The sequence below is a fragment of the Lotus japonicus genome, chromosome 1, assembly GCF_012489685.1.
Source record: "Lotus japonicus ecotype B-129 chromosome 1, LjGifu_v1.2".
NCBI classification, from domain to species: domain Eukaryota; kingdom Viridiplantae; phylum Streptophyta; class Magnoliopsida; order Fabales; family Fabaceae; genus Lotus; species Lotus japonicus.
Window position 1 is genome coordinate 20202476 of NC_080041.1, and position 22166 is coordinate 20224641.

Consider the following 22166-nt stretch of genomic DNA (forward strand, 5'->3'; position numbering starts at 1 on the left):
TTTTATACTATATTAAAAAAAGAGTATAAATAAACCCGTGCAACGCACGGGTATTATATCTAGTGAATAGTAAAGTGGATGTAGTTTTCTGCAATTCTATGACACAACGACAACTACAATATAAAAATAATCTCTGAGCATATGCACTAGTACTACCTTTATCAGTACAAGCACCAATCCAAGCATGCTCTAATCGATCCCAGTTGAGTTTACGGAAACCATTCTCACAAGGAGTTTCACTGTCGAGCACCGAGTTCATGACCTGGATGAACTTGACATCTTGAAGTGGGCCCCAATTCATCCACGCGTTCTCCCCAAAATGCAAGTCCGCAAACAGTGCGAGTTTAAACGGTGCGTCTGCCCGCTTCAGAACCAGCCTCTCCGCCGCGACACCTCGTGACAATCTGAATCGTATGGCTGATGACGGTCTGTTGTTATGGGACGATGATACGCTAGTGAAGAATAGTGTTAGAAAAAGCAGAGGTAGCATCGTTGTCTTCCACTAGTTTCCATGATAAGTTGCCATTTGGGGAAGAAGAATAAGTAACGAAACAGGCTCAATAGAAGAACCTCACTGTTAAGTTATCAATGAATTTTGTATTTTTATTTTATTTTTGAATTTGCAGGTGAGGACAGGTCACAGGTCGATGACTTGATGACAACATAATAAGAGTTTTGGAGAAGATTAAAGTGAAATAAATACCCTTGCAAATTATTATCCCCAACCTTCAATTGCCATTTTTGTAAGTATTGACAATCGTGTTCGACCCAAGGGTGATGAAGATTAAAAATTTCAAAAAAATTGCATCTCGTGAGAGAACTTCAAATTAGAAAGTTTTAAAAACCCGCTTTAACACTGTGACCATCACCCATTAACTACAATTGTCAACTATCATCCTTGTTAGTAATTCATTCATAAGTTCAACGATAATGCTCATACCTAGAGTTTCATCGTTGAGGATTGTGTCCATAACCTTAGTGGAGTTAATGTCTTGGAGCGGGCTCCAATCCGTGGGCGTGACCTCTTCAAAATGCAGATCCGCAAACAGAGTCATCTTGAAGGGTGCACCTGCCCGCATCGAATTCTGCCACAACGCGACAAATTTTTTTTGTAGTCTGGATCTGCGGTTGATGCCTGGTCATCCTTGTTAGTAATTCATTTATAAGTTCAACGGTAATTCTCATACCTAGTTTCATCGTTGAGCACTGTGTCCATAACCTTAGTGGAGTTAATGTCTTGGAGCGGGCTCCAATCCGTGGACGTGACCTCTTCAAAATGTAGATCCGCAAACAAAGTCATCTTGAAGGGTGCACTTGCCCGCATCTAAATCTGCCAAAACGCGGGAAAAAAATTTGTATTCTGGATCTGCGGTTGATGCCTGGTCATCCCGCTGGTGAGATGATCCCATGGTGGAGAAGACAGAGAGAAAGAAGACGCATCACATCGTCGTCCACATCCACTTACTTCGACAACAAGTGATTTCCATTGTATTTGAACCCAAGAAGTGAAATCGAAAACACAAGCGAATTTAAAATACGAAGCACAAAATAGCAAACAAAAAAGTAATTTGAATTAGAGAATATATACCTTAATACAAATTGACATTGCAACACTTTATAATTAATGAAGTATTCAATTTAGTGCCTACTGTTATAATTAATGAACTTAAATCAATCTTTTATAAAAATAAATCTTATCAACATATTTGATGAGAGACGTGTTGGACAGGTATTTGAATTTGAATAGTAATGTCAAATTATGAGATTGCTGAAGAGGAAACGACAAAAATACCATCACATTTAGATTTGACTATGTTAGAATTTAGAATTTACTATTGTATTCTCTTTTTAGTTTGAATTTAGAATTATGACTTACGTGGTTATATATATATATATATCATGATATAATATTCCATCACACGATCCAACACTTTTTTTTACATCTTTAACTTTAAGCATATGAATCACTTTTTCAGTCTTCCCAATTCATTTTTAAAAAGCAGATACGATGCCTTCTGCTTGACTAATTTGATTCTTGTTGTTTCTTGTTATTCCCCAAGTTGTAGTTTTTTTTTTAACATCTTCCATGATTTTGCAATATAATTAATCTAAGTTATGCAATTAATCTAAGATAATATTTCATGATTATGCAATTTGTCTAGTAACAAAATAAAATAAGATACTCAGCCATCAAGCGAATATTGATGAATTTATATATCACAAATGCATGTCTATCTCATATAATAGTTGAATCATGAATACAGATTGATCAAACCGTAGAATTGCAAGCTTATTGTTAAGAGCAACAAACTATCAAAATATAATAGATTAGAGAAACCAAATTGATGTTAAAACTCATATTTAGAGGTGAGAGAGAGTGAGTGAACTTGTAGTGGAGGAGAAAGATCTTGTGGTTGAGGGTAGGGGTGGTTGTAGGAGAGGGTGATAGTTAGGGAGTGTGCGGCAGTAACAGAGGGGAGAATAAGTGATAAGAGGAGAGGGGGCGATGGAGGTGATTGTTTATGAGTATAACGAGAGGGAGGAGAAGGGGCACAAGATGAGAGGTGGGGTGACATGATGGAAAGTTGGGCATAAACATTTTGTTGAAAATACTTTTAAAAGTAAGATTTATATTGAAAATCAGATTCCTCGAGAATTTTTGGTAACAAATACAGATAAAACACAGTGGTAAATTTGTAACTGAAATCCTATTAGAAAAGTGTGTCTTTATATCATTTTTCATTTTTAGTTCATAATAAGTAGGTTGAATGAAAGGTAGATGAGGTGAGTAGTATTGTTCACGTTAAACTTTGGTTGTGTGAAATCAGTTTTATCTAATATCCGCCATGGCAGTATTTTAGCCTTCCACCATAGCTAATATCCCACCATGTTCCACCATTATTTGACTCATGTATGGAGGAACTTTGACTTTCCACCATGACCCACCATTCACAATTAACAATACTGGGTGAAATTCATGTCAGTCATAAAAATATACCATATTTTAATCTTTGGTCCGTTATGTTTCACTTCTAAATAAGTACCAAATACATAAAAAAAAACTCATTCTATTGTATGCGACAAATGCTACCTTACTATCTTACACGGTCCACAAACAAGAAATACCACAAATCCATAAAGATGAAAATGAAACAAAAGAAGAATGAGATCTTTTCATGGCCACAAGTTCTCGATGTCACTTAGGCTCGGTTCTATGGTTGGTCCTGGGGAGTTATGGGCGACATTAGATTTCTCTTGTGTAGGTTTTGGGGATTTATGAAAGACAACAGACTTCTCTTGTGTAGAATTGTCTTGTGTAGGCCTATAGCATACCCCTTTCCAATGAATTTCTTCCTGAAATCAGGTAGAGACAATATCTAAGGATTTCCTAACAAAGTACAAAAGATGATAACATGACATGATTTTTGTGACAGCAAAAATATATATCAAAGTTCACCTCAGAGTTGTCATGGAGAAACCGAACAGTGAAGATGCACTTGCAATCTGTCGCATCGTGTAGCCTCCTCTGGATTCTTACTACACGAGCATCAAAGTAGAGGCCATAATCACCCCTTTCCTGAGAAACACCAATAAAGGCCCAAAAGAGTACTAATAGTTAGGGAAATTCTAGAGGAGCTTAAAGGCCACAAAGAAAATCAAAAGCCATTATGGTTTATATGTTAGAAACAGTTCATGTGACTTTGCAAACATATCTATCATGTGGCCACTGGAGACACAAATTAGGTAAATAAAATTGTAGTGGAATAAAAGGGGAGAGGGTCCCTTACCAGGAAACATAGTACAAGATCTCCATCCTTCACCTTGGGACACTCAGAAGGTTCCAATGGGATAGATCTCTCTCGCATCTCGTTTTTCACATTCACCCACTCATCCTCCACCTTGCCAAAACCAACATATCGTACAAGAACTTCCTAGAATTTGTATGTGACAATATCAGTTAAATTTTAATCAGTTGTCCACAATATCCAAAAAATAAATCCACTGAACCAGTACATCTATCATAAGACGGTAGGATAACTTACAATATTCAAAGGTATGGCAATATATGTTGCATAATGCATATTTTACTTTTCTATTCTTTTTTCAATGAATAAACATATCCTGATCAATACCATGAAATTACATCTAGAGACCATTCACAGATGTATTGTTTACATTTCTTCAGTGATGCCAAGGTAGTTTCCACCTAAGGCATTAAGCCAAGGTGCCAGAAAAACCATCACCTTTGAACGTTTTTTAATTTTCTTCTGAGCAGACTTTCACACATTAGCAAAGTGTTTTATCATTTTTTTTCTTTAACTTAAAAATAGAACTTGTTTAAGTGTTTGGCTCAGATAATAACTCGTTGTAAAGTGGTCAATAGTGTATAAAAGATAAGTAAGTTTGGGTAAATTAATTTATGCTAAAACATGTTACATTGATTAAAATTACATTGTTATCAATATTTATTTTTTCGTTTCCACAACATTAGATTGTACTTTGCTCAGGAAAATTATTTTTTGTGGTTCTTTCCTTAACTTGCTAGATTCCACTATCTTTCACCTTTTACTGCTTAGTTTTCCATTGCATAAAAACCATCAGAGGTTTTTCTATTCTTGACCACCTTAAGCAGACCTAATAGGTTATATACACTATGGCACATAAAACATGCAAGTTTAAATGAAGAAAAAAAAAGTTTCATACAGTTTTCACTGTGTTTTAAGCACAAACCAAGAGAAGAAATTATAACATCTTGTCTACTAAGTCTGTGTCAATTTCAATATCATTCACACAGTTAATAAGTGAGCAGCTCTTGAAGATAAATAATTAAAATCATGCAAGCATAGCAAGTGCGACGTGAACAACCAATCTTTTGTTGATTGATGATTATATATTATAAAGAAAATGTCTCAATTTCTTACAGACCGAAAATAAAAATAATAATGATACGATAGAATCTTACAAGTTCGCCAGCCCTCGAATATCTGAAGTTGCGACACATTGCAACATCATGCCTGTACATGGAAATAAATATGAGAGGTTGGGTGCACAGCCTAAAGAAAAGTAACAATGAAAGTTTTCTTTGTAATGAAGGGGAGATGCTGCTTGGGTTTTTTCCCTTAAAGGGAGAGGGGGAAGATATCACCTTCAATGTTGTTCATATTAGAATTCACAAACATAAATTAGGCCACACCTTTAATATAATATAACCCAAGAGTTAACAAAAGCCACATTGCATATCATTGCTAACTCAAAAGTAAAAATAGTCATAATGCTTAATAAGAAGCCTATTTCGCACCATGCTAAGTCTTTCTTAGATCTTGCTTCAGACGCGAGCACGCACTCTGAAACATCTGCACTTCGTTTACCTGACATTATGATGAAAATGTTAATGATAATGTGGAAATTTTAAAGACAGGTTAATATCAGAACATGATTGTTATTAGTTCTGTATTGCTTATCATTACATCTTAAAAACCTATTGAAATTAGTTTAAACTTTATATAACTGTTATAATCATCATTATTTACGGTATATCATCATTATTTTCTTAAGATGTCTCTTTCATCATGTCCCAACAACCATGACATGGAATATGAATGCTATGAGCTTATGAACTTACAATTGCACAACTTATAAAGCATAACACTATTAAGTACAAACTACTGCATCAAGCACTCATTGAGTTTCCACTAAAAGGAATCAAGAAACGTAATTTGGCAGGAAGAAAAATGGTGAAAGTAATTATTCAAAAAAAGCACATGCATACTACATGAATGATACTACTTGAGCATGTAAGATTTTCTAAATGAAAAATAGAAATTACTTTAAACAAGAAATGTTATAAAATGAAGGAAATTGAATTGCTCTATCTAAACAGGGGATTTTGCAATTTAAGGAAACAAGAGATTTTATAAATCAAAGAATTTAATCGATGTAACAGAATTTCCAATGCGTTACCCAAACAAGGGAAAAGGACAACCTTCTAGAACCGTAGAGCTTTCATTTCTTAAAACGGATTTATTTGAAAGATCAACAACTTGATTCATGGTGTATGCAGAAGCAACTTAATCCTGTGGCTCGTTAAGCTGATTTTGGAACCACTGCTGCACCTGAAACCCAGTAAAACCAATGCACCATTATCATAGTTGCTCCATAAATTCTAAAAGGTGTATAAATGATAATAATGGAAATGTAATAACCTGTTCCTTCGATATGAAAGTTTTATTCAGAGCACTGTTCAACGAGGAAAAATCAAAATCAAAGCAAGTTAATTATTCAACTACGGGTTTCAGGGGAAGGTGAGTGAATGGTGACGACGACACGATCTGGATCTGTATAGAGGATGTGGCGGTGATGGGAAGATTGGAAAAGGGAATATGGAGCAGATGTAGTCTGATTCGTACAAAGAGGGAACAATGGTGGTGCGTTTGGGTAGAGAAAAGGAACAATAGTGGCGCTTGAGTCAGATCGGTGTTGAATAGGGTTGATGTGGTGGTGTTTTAAGATCGGAAAAGGGGAAATGGTGCAGGACTGGGTCTCGTAGGAGGAAGATATGGTGGTGATGGAATATGAGATGGTGGCTAGCGGCTCTGGTAGAAGTGGCGGCTAGTGAGGGTTTTAAGAGAAAAAGAGTTTGGAGTAGAAGAGAGAGTTGAGGTCTCTGCTAGGGTTAGGGCCGGCTCTCCATTGCTTGGTGTTATATTTGAGGCTTGAGGAGGCTTAAATAGAACTAGGGTTTTACCTAAAAATACTTTTATGCCCCTGCAACCACTTTTTTTATTTTCCTTATTTTTGTTGAAGCAGTTTTCGTTTCTCGTTTTGGGCTTTTGGCCCTTATTCTTCATAAAGTGTTTTTAAAAATTCTTGAGTATCAGGAAAGAATACACAAAGTTATGTTTAAAGATATGATCACGGGAAGATTAAATTCACCTAAAATTTGAAGCAATTTCCTGGCAGAGATTCTCATAAAGCGCATTTCCTCCCATTTCATTGTAAATTTCCTCAAATTCTCGTATCTGTGAATGGTGATGGAGCATATGAAATAGATGAAGTGGGCAAAGAAAGACTTTTCCATTGCATGTGGAATGCGATGCAATGTAGAGCACACAAGGACATTCAATTACATATATGTATGTATAACGAATGTGAAACGAAATGATTCAAGAAAACATATTCTCATCCCTAGTGAACAAAAATCACCTGATCAGTAAAGAGCTTCGGAAATGGAGGATCACATAAGCTTAATTCAACCATCATTTCATTCAAAGGCTCCATAAAAATCAAGGAGAGATGACTACGCAAAGACTTGTTAGTGTCACCAAAAAGTTGTAGAGGAGGAACGGGATTGAAAATACAATGAACTAGATGTAACGCACGAGTTTATTTATATTATTTCATAATATTGTATAAAAATTAATATAGTGTAATTTTTTTGTTACTAAACGGAAGAAAAAAACAACAAAACAAACTAAGCTACTGCATCCTACATTAGAGAAGCAATCAAACTTGAAAACGACTGCCTCCAAACATGTCGCGGCACACCTTCTCTTGAAGCAGAAAATAATTGTGTTGAGACATGTGAATAAATAACATTAGAGTTTTTGTGTATTAAATTGTTCATATTAGAGTTGTCTTTCTGTAAATAATTAATAATACTATCAATTAATTTAAATTTATTAATTTTTTAACAAATAAATATATTTCTTACTTTTTAAACATTTCACCATTTTTTCTCAATTTATTATTGATAATTAATATTATAATTATTTTTAATTAAGACTCTGTAAATTATTTTTTAGAAGAATCTAAAATAGACATTAATACTTACGAATTAATAACATATAATAGTCATCAATAATTGAACTTATTATTATTTTTATTAAAAAAAAGTTCAACTGAATTTTAAAATTATATATTTAACTTTCTAGTTAATATATATTTTTTATACGTGAAAATAGCAATAAGTTTTATTTGTTGTTTTTATTAAATATATCAAATGATGTTTAATAATTAAAATTAAAATTAATAATTTAATTTTAATCCATAAGAAATTGGAAAGTTTTATAATTTGTTATAAATATAAAAATTATTATTAACTATCTAATATTGTGATTTGTGTAAAGGCAGTCAATTTAAACTATTATTATTGTTTAAAAATTCTCTCAATTTGTAGTTAACAATTAAAATTTTATTTTAAATGTGAAAAATTTCAAAGTTTAAAAATTAGTATTAAAATAATGAATAGTAAAGTGGATGTAGTTTTTTATTTTATTATCAAATATACTTAATACAAAAGAAAATGTTCTTTGCTCAATGTATTTAATGCAAAAGGTCAAGTTTTCTTTAAATATATACTAGATATAATACTCGTGCGTTGCACTGGTTCGAACACTGAACTAGATATTTAAAAAGTTTAACTACCTATCATTTATGTTACACCTTGTTGGTGAAGTTATGGATTTTGATGAAGTTTCCTTTATCTCTTTAAGAAGATTCTTTATAAGTCCTGATTACTTTGCTATTTATACAGATTTTAAATTTCGGTCTGCAACCGCAACTTAAAGGGGTTTTTAGTCGTTGCAATTGTATCTTGACCGCCTCATCAACCCGCATTTTTCTACAATTCTATGACATAACGACAACTATAATATCAAAATAATCTCTGAGCATACGCACTAGTACTACCTCTATCAGTACGAGCACCAATCCAAGCATGCTCTAATCGATCCTAGTTGAGTTTACGGAAACCATTCTCACAAGGAGTTTCACTGTCGAGCACCGAGTTCATGACCTGGATGAACTTGACATCTTGAAGTGGGCCCCAATTCATCCACGCGTTCTCCCCAAAATGCAAGTCCGCAAACAGTGTGAGTTTAAACGGTGCGTCTGCCTGCTTCAGAACCAGCCTCTCCGCCGCGACACCTCGTGACAATCTGAATCGTATGGCTGATGACGGTCGGTTGTTATGGGACGATGATACGCTAGTGGAGAATAGTGTTAGAAAAAGCAGAGGTAGCATCGTTGTCTTCCACTAGTTTCCATGATGAGTTGCCATTTGGGGAAGAAGAATAAGTAACGGAACAGGCTCAATAGAACAACCTCACTGTTAAGTTATCACTGAATTTTTTATTTTTATTTTATTTTTGAATTTGCAGGTGAGGACAGGTCACAGGTCGATGACTTGATGACAACATAATAAGAGTTTTGGAGAAGATTAAAGTGAAATAAATACCCTTGCAAATTATTATCCCCAACCTTCAATTGCCATTTTTGTAAGTATTAACAATCGTGTTCGACCCAAGGGTGATGAAGATTAAAAATTTCAAAAAAATTGCATCTCGTGAGAGAACTTCAAATTAGAAAGTTTTAAAAACCCGCTTTAACACTGTGACCATCACCCATTAACTACAATTGTCAACTATCATCCTTGTTAGTAATTCATTCATAAGTTCAACGATAATGCTCATACCTAGAGTTTCATCGTTGAGCATTGTGTCCATAACCTTAGTGGAGTTAATGTCTTGGAGCGGGCTCCAATCCGTGGGCGTGACCTCTTCAAAATGCAGATCCGCAAACAGAGTCATCTTGAAGGGTGCACCTGCCCGCTTCGAAATCTGCCACAACGCGACAAAATTTTTTTGAAGTCTGGATCTGCGGTTGATGCCTGGTCATCCTTGTTAGTAATTCATTCATAAGTTCAACGGTAATGCTCATACCTAGTTTCATCGTTGAGCACTGTGTCCATAACCTTAGTGGAGTTAATGTCTTGGAGAAGGCTCCAATCCGTGGACGTGACCTCTTCAAAATGTAGATCCGCAAACAAAGACATCTTGAAGGGTGCACTTGCCCGCATCTAAATCTGCCACAACGCGGGAAAAAAAAATTGTAGTCTGGATCTGCGGTTGATGCCTGGTCATCCCGCTGGTGAGATGATCCCATGGTGGAGAAGACAGAGAGAAAGAAGACGCATCACATCGTCGTCCACATCCACTTACTTCGACAACAAGTGATTTCCATTGTATTTGAACCCAAGAAGTGAAATCGAAAACACAAGCGAATTTAAAATACGAAGCACAAACTAGCAAACACAAAAGTAATTTGAATTAGAGAATATATACCTTAATACAAATTGACATTGCAACACTTTATAATTAATGAAGTTTTCAATTTAGTGCCTACTGTTATAATTAATGAACTTAAATCAATCTATTATAAAAATAAATCTTATCAACATATTTTGATGAGAGACGTGTTGGACAGGTATTTGAATTTGAATAGTAATGTGTCAATTTATGAGATTGCTGAAGAAGGAAACGACAAAAATACCATCACATTTAGATTTGGACTATGTTAGAATTTAGAATTTACTATTGTATTCTCTTTTTAGTTTGAATTTAGAATTATGACTTACGTGGTTATATATATATATATCATGATATAATATTCCATCACACGATCCAACACTTTTTTTTTTTACATCTTTAACTTTAAGCATATGAATCACTTTTTCAGTCTTCCCAATTCATTTTTAAAAAGCAGATACGATGCCTTCTGCTTGACTAATTTGATTCTTGTTGTTTCTTGTTATTCCCCAAGTTGTAGTTTCTTTTTTAACATCTTCCATGATTTTGCAATATAATTAATCTAAGTTATGCAATTAATCTAAGATAATATTTCATGATTATGCAATTTGTCTAGTAACAAAATAAAATAAGATACTCAGCCATCAAGCGAATATTGATGAATTTATATATCACAAATGCATGTCTATCTCATATAATAGTTGAATCATGAATACAGATTGATCAAACCGTAGAATTGCAAGCTTATTGTTAAGAGCAACAAACTATCAAAATATAATAGATTAGAGAAACCAAATTGATGTTAAAACTCATATTTAGAGGTGAGAGAGAGTGAGTGAACTTGTAGTGGAGGAGAAAGATCTTGTGGTTGAGGGTAGGGGTGGTTGTAGGAGAGGGTGATAGTTAAGGAGTGTGCGGCAGTAACGGAGGGGAGAATAAGTGATAAGAGGAGAGGGGGCGATGGAGGTGATTGTTTATGAGTATAACGAGAGGGAGGAGAAGGGGCACAAGATGAGAGGTGGGGTGACATGATGGAAAGTTGGGCATAAACATTTTGTTGAAAATACTTTTAAAAGTAAGATTTATATTGAAAATCAGATTCCTCGATAATTTTTGGTAACAAATACAGATAAAACACAGTGGTAAATTTGTAACTGAAATCCTATTAGAAAAGTGTGTCTTTATATCATTTTTCATTTTTAGTTCATAATAAGTAGGTTGAATGAAAGGTAGATGAGGTGAGTAGTATTGTTCACGTTAAACTTTGGTTGGGTGAAATCAGTTTTATCTAATATCCGCCATGGCGGTATTTTAGCCTTCCACCATAGCTAATATCCCACCATGTTCCACCATTATTTGTCTCATGTATGGATGAACTTTGGCTTTCCACAATGACCCACCATTCACAATTAACAATACTGGGTGAAATTCATGTCAGTCATAAAAATATACCATATTTTAATCTTTGGTCCGTTATGTTTCATTTCTAAATAAGTACCAAATACATAAAAAAAAACTCATTCTATTGTATGCGACAAATGCTACCTTACTATCTTACACGGTCCACAAACAAGAAATACCACAAATCCATAAAGATGAAAATGAAACACGAAAGAAGAATGAGATCTTTTCATGGCCACAAGTTCTCGATGTCACTTAGGCTCGGTTCTATGGTTGGTCCTGGGGAGTTATGGGCGACATTAGATTTCTCTTGTGTAGGTTTTGGGGATTTATGAAAGACAACAGACTTCTCTTGTGTAGAATTGTCTTGTGTAGGCCTATAGCATACCCCTTTCCAATGAATTTCTTCCTGAAATCAGGTAGAGACAATATCTAAGGATTTTCCTAACAAAGTACAAAAGATGATAACATGACATGATTTTTGTGACAGCAAAAATATATATCAAAGTTCACCTCAGAGTTGTCATGGAGAAACCGAACAGTGAAGATGCACTTGCAATCTGTCGCATCGTGTAGCCTCCTCTGGATTCTTACTACACGAGCATCAAAGTAGAGGCCATAATCACCCCTTTCCTGAGAAACACCAATAAAGGCCCAAAAGAGTACTAATAGTTAGGGAAATTCTAGAGGAGCTTAAAGGCCACAAAAGAAAATCAAAAGCCATTATGGTTTATATGTTAGAAACAATTCATGTGACTTTGCAAACAAATCTATCATGTGGCCACTGGAGACACAAATTAGGTAAATAAATTGTAGTGGAATAAAAGGGGAGAGGGTCCCTTACCAGGAAACATAGTACAAGATCTCCATCCTTCACCTTGGGACACTCTGAAGGTTCCAATGGGATAGATCTCTCTCGCATCTCGTTTTTCACATTCACCCACTCATCCTCCACCTTGCCAAAACCAACATATCGTACAAGAACTTCCTATAATTTGTATGTGACAATATCAGTTAAATTTTAATCAGTTGTCCACAATATCCAAAAAATGAATCCACTGAACCAGTACATCTATCATAAGACGGTAGGATAACTTACAATATTCAAAGGTATGGAAATATATGTTGCATAATGCATATTTTACTTTTCTATTCTTTTTTCAATGAATAAACATATCCTGATCAATACCATGAAATTACATCTAGAGACCATTCACAGATGTATTGTTTACATTTCTTCAATGATGCCAAGGTAGTTCCACCTAAGGCATTAAGCCAAGGTGCCAGAAAAACCATCACCTTTGAACGTTTTTAATTTTCTTCTGAGCAGACTTTCACACATTAGCAAAGTGTTTTATCATTTTTTTTCTTTAACTTAAAAATAGAACTTGTTTAAGTGTTTGGCTCAGATAATAACTCGTTGTAAAGTGGTCAATAGTGTATAAAAGATAAGTAAGTTTGGGTAAATTAATTTATGCTAAAACATGTTACATTGATTAAAATTACATTGTTATCAATATTTATTTTTCGTTTCCACAACATTTGATTGTACTTTGCTCAGGAAAATTATTTTTTGTGGTTCTTTCCTTAACTTGCTAGATTCCACTATCTTTCACCTTTTACTGCTTAGTTTTCCATTGCATAAAAACCATCAGAGGTTTTTCTATTCTTGACCACCTTAAGCAGACCTAATAGGTTATATACACTATGGCACATAAAACATGCAAGTTTAAATGAAGAAAAAAAAAGTTTCATACAGTTTTCACTGTGTTTTAAGCACAAACCAAGAGAAGAAATTATAACATCTTGTCTACTAAGTCTGTGTCAATTTCAATATCATTCACACAGTTAATAAGTGAGCAGCTCTTGAAGATAAATAATTAAAATCATGCAAGCATAGCAAGTGCGACGTGAACAACCAATCTTTTGTTGATTGATGATTATATATTATAAAGAAAATGTCTCAATTTCTTACAGACTGAAAATAAAAATAATAATGATACGATAGAATCTTACAAGTTCGCCAGCCCTCGAATATCTGAAGTTGCGACACATTGCAACATCATGCCTGTACATGGAAATAAATATGAGAGGTTGGGTGCACAGCCTAAAGAAAAGTAACAATGAAAGTTTTCTTTGTAATGAAGGGGAGATGCTGCTTGGGTTTTTTCCCTTAAAGGGGGAGGGGGAAGATATCACCTTCAATGTTGTTCATATTAGAATTCACAAACATAAATTAGGCCACACCTTTAATATAATATAACCCAAGAGTTAACAAAAAGCCACATTGCATATCATTGCTAAACTCAAAAGTAAAAATAGTCATAATGCTTAATAAGAAGCCTATTTCGCACCATGCTAAGTCTTTCTTAGATCTTGCTTCAGACGCGAACACGCACTCTGAAACATCTGCACTTCGTTTACCTGACATTATGATGAAAATGTTAATGATAATGTGGAAATTTTAAAGACAGGTTAATATCAGAACATGATTGTTATTAGTTCTGTATTGCTTATCATTACATCTTAAAACCTATTGAAATTAGTTTAAACTTTATATAAATGTTATAATCATCATTATTTACGGTATATCATCATTATTTTCTTAAGATGTCTCTTTCATCATGTCCCAACAACCATGACATGGAATATGAATGCTATGAGCTTATGAACTTACAATTGCACAACTTATAAAGCATAACACTATTAAGTACAAACTACTGCATCAAGCACTCATTGAGTTTCCACTAAAAGGAATCAAGAAACGTAATTTGGCAGGAAGAAAAATGGTGAAAGTAATTATTCAAAAAAAGCACATGCATACTACATGAATGATACTACTTGAGCATGTAAGATTTTCTAAATGAAAAATAGAAATTACTTTAAACAAGAAATGTTATAAAATGAAGGAAATTGAATTGCTCTATCTAAACAGGGGATTTTGCAATTTAAGGAAACAAGAGATTTTATAAATCAAAGAATTTAATCGATGTAACAGAATTTCCAATGCGTTACCCAAACAAGGGAAAAGGACAACCTTCTAGAACCGTAGAGCTTTCATTTCTTAAAACGGATTTATTTGAAAGATCAACAACTTGATTCATGGTGTATGCAGAAGCAACTTAATCCTGTGGCTCGTTAAGCTGATTTTGGAACCACTGCTGCACCTGAAACCCAGTAAAACCAATGCACCATTATCATAGTTGCTCCATAAATTCTAAAAGGTGTATAAATGATAATAATGGAAATGTAATAACCTGTTCCTTCGATATGAAAGTTTTATTCAGAGCACTGTTCAACGAGGAAAAATCAAAATCAAAGCAAGTTAATTATTCAACTACGGGTTTCAGGGGAAGGTGAGTGAATGGTGACGACGACACGATCTGGATCTGTATAGAGGATGTGGCGGTGATGGGAAGATTGGAAAAGGGAATATGGAGCAGATGTAGTCTGATTCGTACAAAGAGGGAACAATGGTGGTGCGTTTGGGTAGAGAAAAGGAACAATAGTGGCGCTTGAGTCAGATCGGTGTTGAATAGGGTTGATGTGGTGGTGTTTTAAGATCGGAAAAGGGGAAATGGTGCAGGACTGGGTCTCGTAGGAGGAAGATATGGTGGTGATGGAATATGAGATGGTGGCTAGCGGCTCTGGTAGAAGTGGCGGCTAGTGAGGGTTTTAAGAGAAAAAGAGTTTGGAGTAGAAGAGAGAGTTGAGGTCTCTGCTAGGGTTAGGGCCGGCTCTCCATTGCTTGGTGTTATATTTGAGGCTTGAGGAGGCTTAAATAGAACTAGGGTTTTACCTAAAAATACTTTTATGCCCCTGCAACCACTTTTTTTATTTTCCTTATTTTTGTTGAAGCAGTTTTCGTTTCTCGTTTTGGGCTTTTGGCCCTTATTCTTCATAAAGTGTTTTTAAAAATTCTTGAGTATCAGGAAAGAATACACAAAGTTATGTTTAAAGATATGATCACGGGAAGATTAAATTCACCTAAAATTTGAAGCAATTTCCTGGCAGAGATTCTCATAAAGCGCATTTCCTCCCATTTCATTGTAAATTTCCTCAAATTCTCGTATCTGTGAATGGTGATGGAGCATATGAAATAGATGAAGTGGGCAAAGAAAGACTTTTCCATTGCATGTGGAATGCGATGCAATGTAGAGCACACAAGGACATTCAATTACATATATGTATGTATAACGAATGTGAAACGAAATGATTCAAGAAAACATATTCTCATCCCTAGTGAACAAAAATCACCTGATCAGTAAAGAGCTTCGGAAATGGAGGATCACATAAGCTTAATTCAACCATCATTTCATTCAAAGGCTCCATAAAAATCAAGGAGAGATGACTACGCAAAGACTTGTTAGTGTCACCAAAAAGTTGTAGAGGAGGAACGGGATTGAAAATACAATGAACTAGATGTAACGCACGAGTTTATTTATATTATTTCATAATATTGTATAAAAATTAATATAGTGTAATTTTTTTGTTACTAAACGGAAGAAAAAAACAACAAAACAAACTAAGCTACTGCATCCTACATTAGAGAAGCAATCAAACTTGAAAACGACTGCCTCCAAACATGTCGCGGCACACCTTCTCTTGAAGCAGAAAATAATTGTGTTGAGACATGTGAATAAATAACATTAGAGTTTTTGTGTATTAAATTGTTCATATTAGAGTTGTCTTTCTGTAAATAATTAATAATACTATCAATTAATTAAAATTTATTAATTTTTTAACAAATAAATATATTTCTTACTTTTTAAACATTTCACCATTTTTTCTCAATTTATTATTGATAATTAATATTATAATTATTTTTAATTAAGACTCTGTAAATTATTTTTTAGAAGAATCTAAAATAGACATTAATACTTACGAATTACTAACATATAATAGTCATCAATAATTGAATTTATTATTATTTTTATTAAAAAAAAGTTCAACTGAATTTTAAAATTATATATTTAACTTTCTAGTTAATATATATTTTTTATACGTGAAAATAGCAATAAGTTTTATTTGTTGTTTTTATTAAATATATCAAATGATGTTTAATAATTAAAATTAAAATTAATAATTTAATTTTAATCCATAAGAAATTGGAAAGTTTTATAATTTGTTATAAATATAAAAATTATTATTAACTATCTAATATTGTGATTTGTGTAAAGGCAGTCAATTTAAACTATTATTATTGTTTAAAAATTCTCTCAATTTGTAGTTAACAATTAAAATTTTATTTTAAATGTGAAAAATTTCAAAGTTTAAAAATTAGTATTAAAATAATGAATAGTAAAGTGGATGTAGTTTTTTATTTTATTATCAAATATACTTAATACAAAAGAAAATGTTCTTTGCTCAATGTATTTAATGCAAAAGGTCAAGTTTTCTTTAAATATATACTAGATATAATACTCGTGCGTTGCACAGGTTCGAACACTGAACTAGATATATAAAAAGTTTAACTACCTATCATTTATGTTACACCTTGTTGGTGAAGTTATGGATTTTGATGAAGTTTCCTTTATCTTGTTAAGAAGATTCTTTATAAGTCCTGATTACTTTGCTATTTATGCAGATTTTAAATTTCGGTCTGCAACCGCAATTTAAAGGGGTTTTTAGTCGTTGCAATTGTATCTTGACCGCCTCATCAACCCGCATTTTTCTGCAATTCTATGACATAACGACAACTATAATATAAAAATATTCTCTGAGCATATGCACTAGTACTACCTCTATCAGTACGAGCACCAATCCAAGCATGCTCTAATCGATCCTAGTTGAGTTTACGGAAACCATTCTCACAAGGAGTTTCACTGTCGAGCACCGAGTTCATGACCTGGATGAACTTGACATCTTGAAGTGGGCCCCAATTCATCGACGCGTTCTCCCCAAAATGCAAGTCCGCAAACAGTGTGAGTTTAAACGGTGCGTTTGCCCGCTTCTGAACCAGCCTCTCCGCCGCGACACCTTGTGACAATCTGAATCGTATGGCTGATGACGGTCGGTTGTTATGGGACGATGATACGCTAGTGGAGAATAGTGTTAGAAAAAACAGAGGTAGCATCGTTGTCTTCCACTAGTTTCCATGATGAGTTGCCATTTGGGGAAGAAGAATAAGTAACGGAACAGGCTCAATAGAAGAACCTCACTGTTAAGTTATCACTGAATTTTTTATTTTTATTTTATTTTTGAATTTGCAGGTGAGGACAGGTCACAGGTCGATGACTTGATGACAACATAATAAGAGTTTTGGAGAAGATTAAAGTGAAATAAATACCCTTGCAAATTATTATCCCCAACCTTCAATTGCCATTTTTGTAAGTATTAACAATCGTGTTCGACCCAAGGGTGATGAAGATTAAAAATTTCAAAAAAATTGCATCTCGTGAGAGAACTTCAAATTAGAAAGTTTTAAAAACCCGCTTTAACACTGTGACCATCACCCATTAACTACAATTGTCAACTATCATCCTTGTTAGTAATTCATTCATAAGTTCAACGATAATGCTCATACCTAGAGTTTCATCGTTGAGCATTGTGTCCATAACCTTAGTGGAGTTAATGTCTTAGAGCGAGCTCCAATCCGTGGGCGTGACCTCTTCAAAATGCAGATCCGCAAACAGATTCATCTTGAAGGGTGCACCTGCCCGCATCGAAATCTGCCACAACGCGACAAAAAATTTTTGTAGTCTGGATCTGCGGTTGATGCCTGGTCATCCTTGTTAGTAATTCATTGATAAGTTCAACAGTAATGCTCATACCTAGTTTCATCGTTGAGCATTGTGTCCATAACCATAGTGGAGTTAATGTCTTGGAGAAGGCTCCAATCCGTGGACGTGACCTCTTCAAAATGTAGATCCGCAAACAAAGTCATCTTGAAGGGTGCACTTGCCCGCATCTAAATCTGCCACAACGCGGGAAAAAAAATTGTAGTCTGGATCTGCGGTTGATGCCTGGTGATCCCGCTGGTGAGATGATCCCATGGTGGAGAAGACAGAGAGAAAGAAGACGCATCACATCGTCGTCCACATCCACTTACTTCGACAACAAGTGATTTCCATTGTATTTTAACCCAAGAAGTGAAATCGAAAACACAAGCGAATTTAAAATACGAAGCACAAACTAGCAAACACAAAAGTAATTTGAATTAGAGAATATATACCTTAATACAAATTGACATTGCAACACTTTATAATTAATGAAGTATTCAATTTAGTGCCTACTGTTATAATTAATGAACTTAAATCAATCTATTATAAAAATAAATCTTATCAACATATTTTGATGAGAGACGTGTTGGACAGGTATTTGAATTTGAATAGTAATGTGTCAATTTATGAGATTGCTGAAGAAGGAAACGACAAAAATACCATCACATTTAGATTTGGACTATGTTAGAATTTAGAATTTACTATTGTATTCTCTTTTTAGTTTGAATTTAGAATTATGACTTACGTGGTTATATATATATATATCATGATAAAATATTCCATCACACGATCCAACACTTTTTTTTTATATCTTTAACTTTAAGCATATGAATCACTTTTTCAGTCTTCCCAATTCATTTTTAAAAAGCAGATACGATGCCTTCTACTTGACTAATTTGATTCTTGTTGTTTCTTGTTATTCCCCAAGTTGTAGTTTCTTTTTTAACATCTTCCATGATTTTGCAATATAATTAATCTAAGTTATGCAATTAATCAAAGATAATATTTCATGATTATGCAATTTGTCTAGTAACAAAATAAAATAAGATACTCAGCCATCAAGCGAATATTGATGAATTTATATATCACAAATGCATGTCTATCTCATATAATAGTTGAATCATGAATACAGATTGATCAAACCGTAGAATTGCAAGCTTATTGTTAAGAGCAACAAACTATCAAAATATAATAGATTAGAGAAACCAAATTGATGTTAAAACTCATATTTAGAGGTGAGAGAGAGTGAGTGAACTTGTAGTGGAGGAGAAAGATCTTGTGGTTGAGGGTAGGGGTGGTTGTAGGAGAGGGTGATAGTTAAGGAGTGTGCGGCAGTAACGGAGGGGAGAATAAGTGATAAGAGGAGCGGGGGCGATGAAGGTAAGATGGAGGTGATTGTTTATGAGTGTAACGAGAGAGAGGAGAAGGGGCACAGGATGAGAGGTGGGGTGACATGATGGGAAGTTGGGCATAAACATTTTGTTGAAAATACTTTTAAAAGTAAGATTTATATTGAAAATCAGATTCCTCGAGAATTTTTGGTAACAAATACAGATAAAACACAGTGGTAAATTTGTAACTGAAATCCTATTAGAAAAGTGTGTCTTTACATCATTTTTCATTTTTAGTTCATAATAATTAGGTTGAATGAAAGGTAGATGAGGTGAGTAGTATTGTTCACGTTAAACTTTGGTTGGGTGAAATCAGTTTTATCTAATATCCGCCATGGCGGTATTTTAGCCTTCCACCATAGCTAATATCCCACCATGTTCCACCATTATTTGTCTCATGTATGGAGGAACTTTGGCTTTCCACCATGACCCACCATTCACAATTAACTGTAAGATCAAGTTTTGATCTAGTAGTACAACTGTATGTTTTGATGATTACAAGTTAACCTTTTGATATGAACAATTGTGGTACTCTAACGTGTTTTTCTGAGTGTGCTATTTACAGGCTCTGACCTTGACTCAATCTCACACAAATCAGAAGCACTGTGTATAAAGGGTAACCCAAGCAACGCTTTCGCAATCACCATGTTCAGTATGAACAGTGGAAAAGCTTCAGAAGTTCTGAAGATATACAAACTCTGATGTGGACTCAGTCGCTAGAAGCTCTGAAGATCCAGAAGTTCTGATAACCAAGAAACACTGAAGGTTCAGATGTTCTGATGGTGTAGAAGACTCTGAAGATCCAGAAGCTGAATAGTGGAAACTCTGAAGTCCAGAAGCAAGAAACTCTGAAGGCCATGTTCTTCCCTCTGAGTTCAGAATCAGAAGATACAATGGTCAGAGGATCTGTGCTTTCCCTCTGACTCTGATCAACCGGCTTCACAAGTTCCAATATGAAGTATTCCTCTGATCAGAAGTCTCCTAGGTTAAAAGGTCAAGTCGCTATCCAAGTACAAAAGCAAGTGTACCTTCCTGACGACCTACCTAACGTTCTCAGCCACAGCAGAAGCTGGATTTTCCAGAACTGCCCTCCAACGGTAGCATTTCCCATGCAACGCTCAACCCTAATCCTTGGAGTATATATAGAGGCTGAAGATTGAAAGAAGCGGCTACAAGAATACAAGAAGCAACACACGCGCAAGATATTCAAAATATTCTAAGCTTTCTTTCATCTGAAATTCATTGTGTTTACTATCAGCTTTTTAGAAGCAAATCTCTTGTAAACATTTCTTTGATAAACAGTTTGTTTAGTTCCTTTAGGAGATCAAGGTTGATCGGATCCTAGAGAAGACTAAGAGAGTGAATCTTAGTGTGAGCTAAGTCAGTGTAATTGTTAGTCACTTGTAGGTTTCAAGTGCAGTTGTAACTCTTACCTGATTAGTGGATTGCCTTCATTCTAAGAAGAAAGAAATCACCTTAACGGGTGGACTGGAGTAGCTTGAGTGATTTATCAAGTGAACCAGGATAAAATCCTTGTGTGCTTTTCTATCTCTTATCTTTTGCACTTAGTTCTCGAAAAGATTTGTTAAAATCTTTAAGGTGGTAGTTTTGTACTGAAAACGTTATTCAAACCCCCCCTTTCTACCGTTTTTCATACCTTCAATTGGTATCAGAGCGCAAGTTCTGATTACCACACCTAACAGTGTTCAGTGATCCGGGCCGGTGTGAAAAACAATGGCTGCCACCACCAGTGAAACTCAAAGAGATGGTTACAACGCAAAGCCTCCTATGTTCGATGGTCAAAGGTTCGAATATTGGAAAGATAGACTGGAAAGTTTCTTTCTGGGTTTCGATGCAGATCTCTGGGATATTATTGTGGATGGCTACGAGCGTCCAGTTGATGCAGATGGCAAGAAGATCCCAAGGTCAGAGATGACTGCAGATCAAAAGAAGCTGTACTCACAACATCATAAAGCAAGAGCAATTCTTCTAAGTGCTATTTCCTATGAGGAGTACCAGAAGATTACAGATCGTGAGTTTGCTAAAGGCATTTTTGATTCTCTGAAGATGTCTCATGAAGGAAACAAGAAAGTCAAAGAATCAAAGGCATTGTCTTTGATCCAAAAGTATGAATCCTTCATCATGGAGCCAAATGAGTCCATTGAAGAAATGTTCTCCAGATTTCAACTGCTTGTAGCTGGCATACGTCCTCTCAACAAGAGCTACACAACAAAAGATCATGTCATAAGGGTCATCAGGTGTCTTCCTGAAAGTTGGATGCCTTTGGTGACTTCAATAGAGCTCACGAGAGACGTTGAGAATATGAGTTTAGAAGAACTCATCAGCATTTTGAAATGCCATGAGCTGAAGCGCTCAGAGATGCAAGATCTGAGGAAAAAGTCCATAGCCTTGAAATCCAAATCTGAAAAGGCTAAGGTTGAGAAGTCAAAGGCTCTTCAAGCTGAAGAAGAAGAATCTGAAGAGGCATCAGAAGATTCTGATGAAGATGAGCTGACTCTGATCTCCAAGAGACTCAACCGCATCTGGAAGCACAGGCAGAGCAAGTT

General features: G+C 34.8%; 2 protein-coding genes and 1 pseudogene across 2 annotated transcripts; all 3 read right to left on the reverse strand.

Moving 5' to 3' along the window:
• The window catches only part of LOC130729561 (uncharacterized), a 2853-nt pseudogene extending 2363 nt beyond the window's left edge, over nucleotides 1-490 (reverse strand).
• Nucleotides 491-3174: 2684 nt separating this feature from the next.
• On the reverse strand, nucleotides 3175-9022 carry LOC130729571 (uncharacterized). The gene is made up of 6 exons (XM_057581364.1): nucleotides 8746-9022; nucleotides 5300-5369; nucleotides 4964-5015; nucleotides 3789-3932; nucleotides 3458-3577; nucleotides 3175-3354 (listed from the first exon to the last, which is right to left on the reverse strand). The coding sequence occupies exons 1-6, from the start codon at nucleotides 9020-9022 to the stop codon at nucleotides 3175-3177; spliced, it is 843 nt and encodes a 280-aa protein (XP_057437347.1).
• A 2693-nt stretch (nucleotides 9023-11715) lies between these two features.
• LOC130729576 (protein SAWADEE HOMEODOMAIN HOMOLOG 1-like) lies at nucleotides 11716-17373 on the reverse strand. The gene is made up of 6 exons (XM_057581373.1): nucleotides 17286-17373; nucleotides 13841-13910; nucleotides 13503-13554; nucleotides 12331-12474; nucleotides 12000-12119; nucleotides 11716-11895 (listed from the first exon to the last, which is right to left on the reverse strand). The coding sequence occupies exons 1-6, from the start codon at nucleotides 17371-17373 to the stop codon at nucleotides 11716-11718; spliced, it is 654 nt and encodes a 217-aa protein (XP_057437356.1).
• Between the last annotated feature and the right edge of the window lie 4793 nt (nucleotides 17374-22166).

Bases quoted from the DNA above. Each gene is read 5' to 3' on its own strand.
- LOC130729576 (XM_057581373.1), bottom strand. From the start codon at position 17,373: ATGAATTGGGGCCCACTTCAAGATGTCAAGTTCATCCAGGTCATGAAC. The intron at 13,911-17,285 runs GTAAACTCAACT...TCATAATGTCAG, and splicing joins TCCTTGTGAGAATGGTTTCC to GTAAACGAAGTGCAGATGTT. The intron at 12,475-13,502 runs GTAAGATTCTAT...TACAAATTATAG, and splicing joins ATTCGAGGGCTGGCGAACTT to GAAGTTCTTGTACGATATGT.
- LOC130729571 (XM_057581364.1), bottom strand. From the start codon at position 9,022: ATGCTACCTCTGCTTTTTCTAACACTATTCTCCACTAGCGTATCATCG. The intron at 3,933-4,963 runs GTAAGATTCTAT...TACAAATTCTAG, and splicing joins ATTCGAGGGCTGGCGAACTT to GAAGTTCTTGTACGATATGT. The intron at 3,578-3,788 runs GTAAGGGACCCT...GGTGTTTCTCAG, and splicing joins ATCTTGTACTATGTTTCCTG to GAAAGGGGTGATTATGGCCT.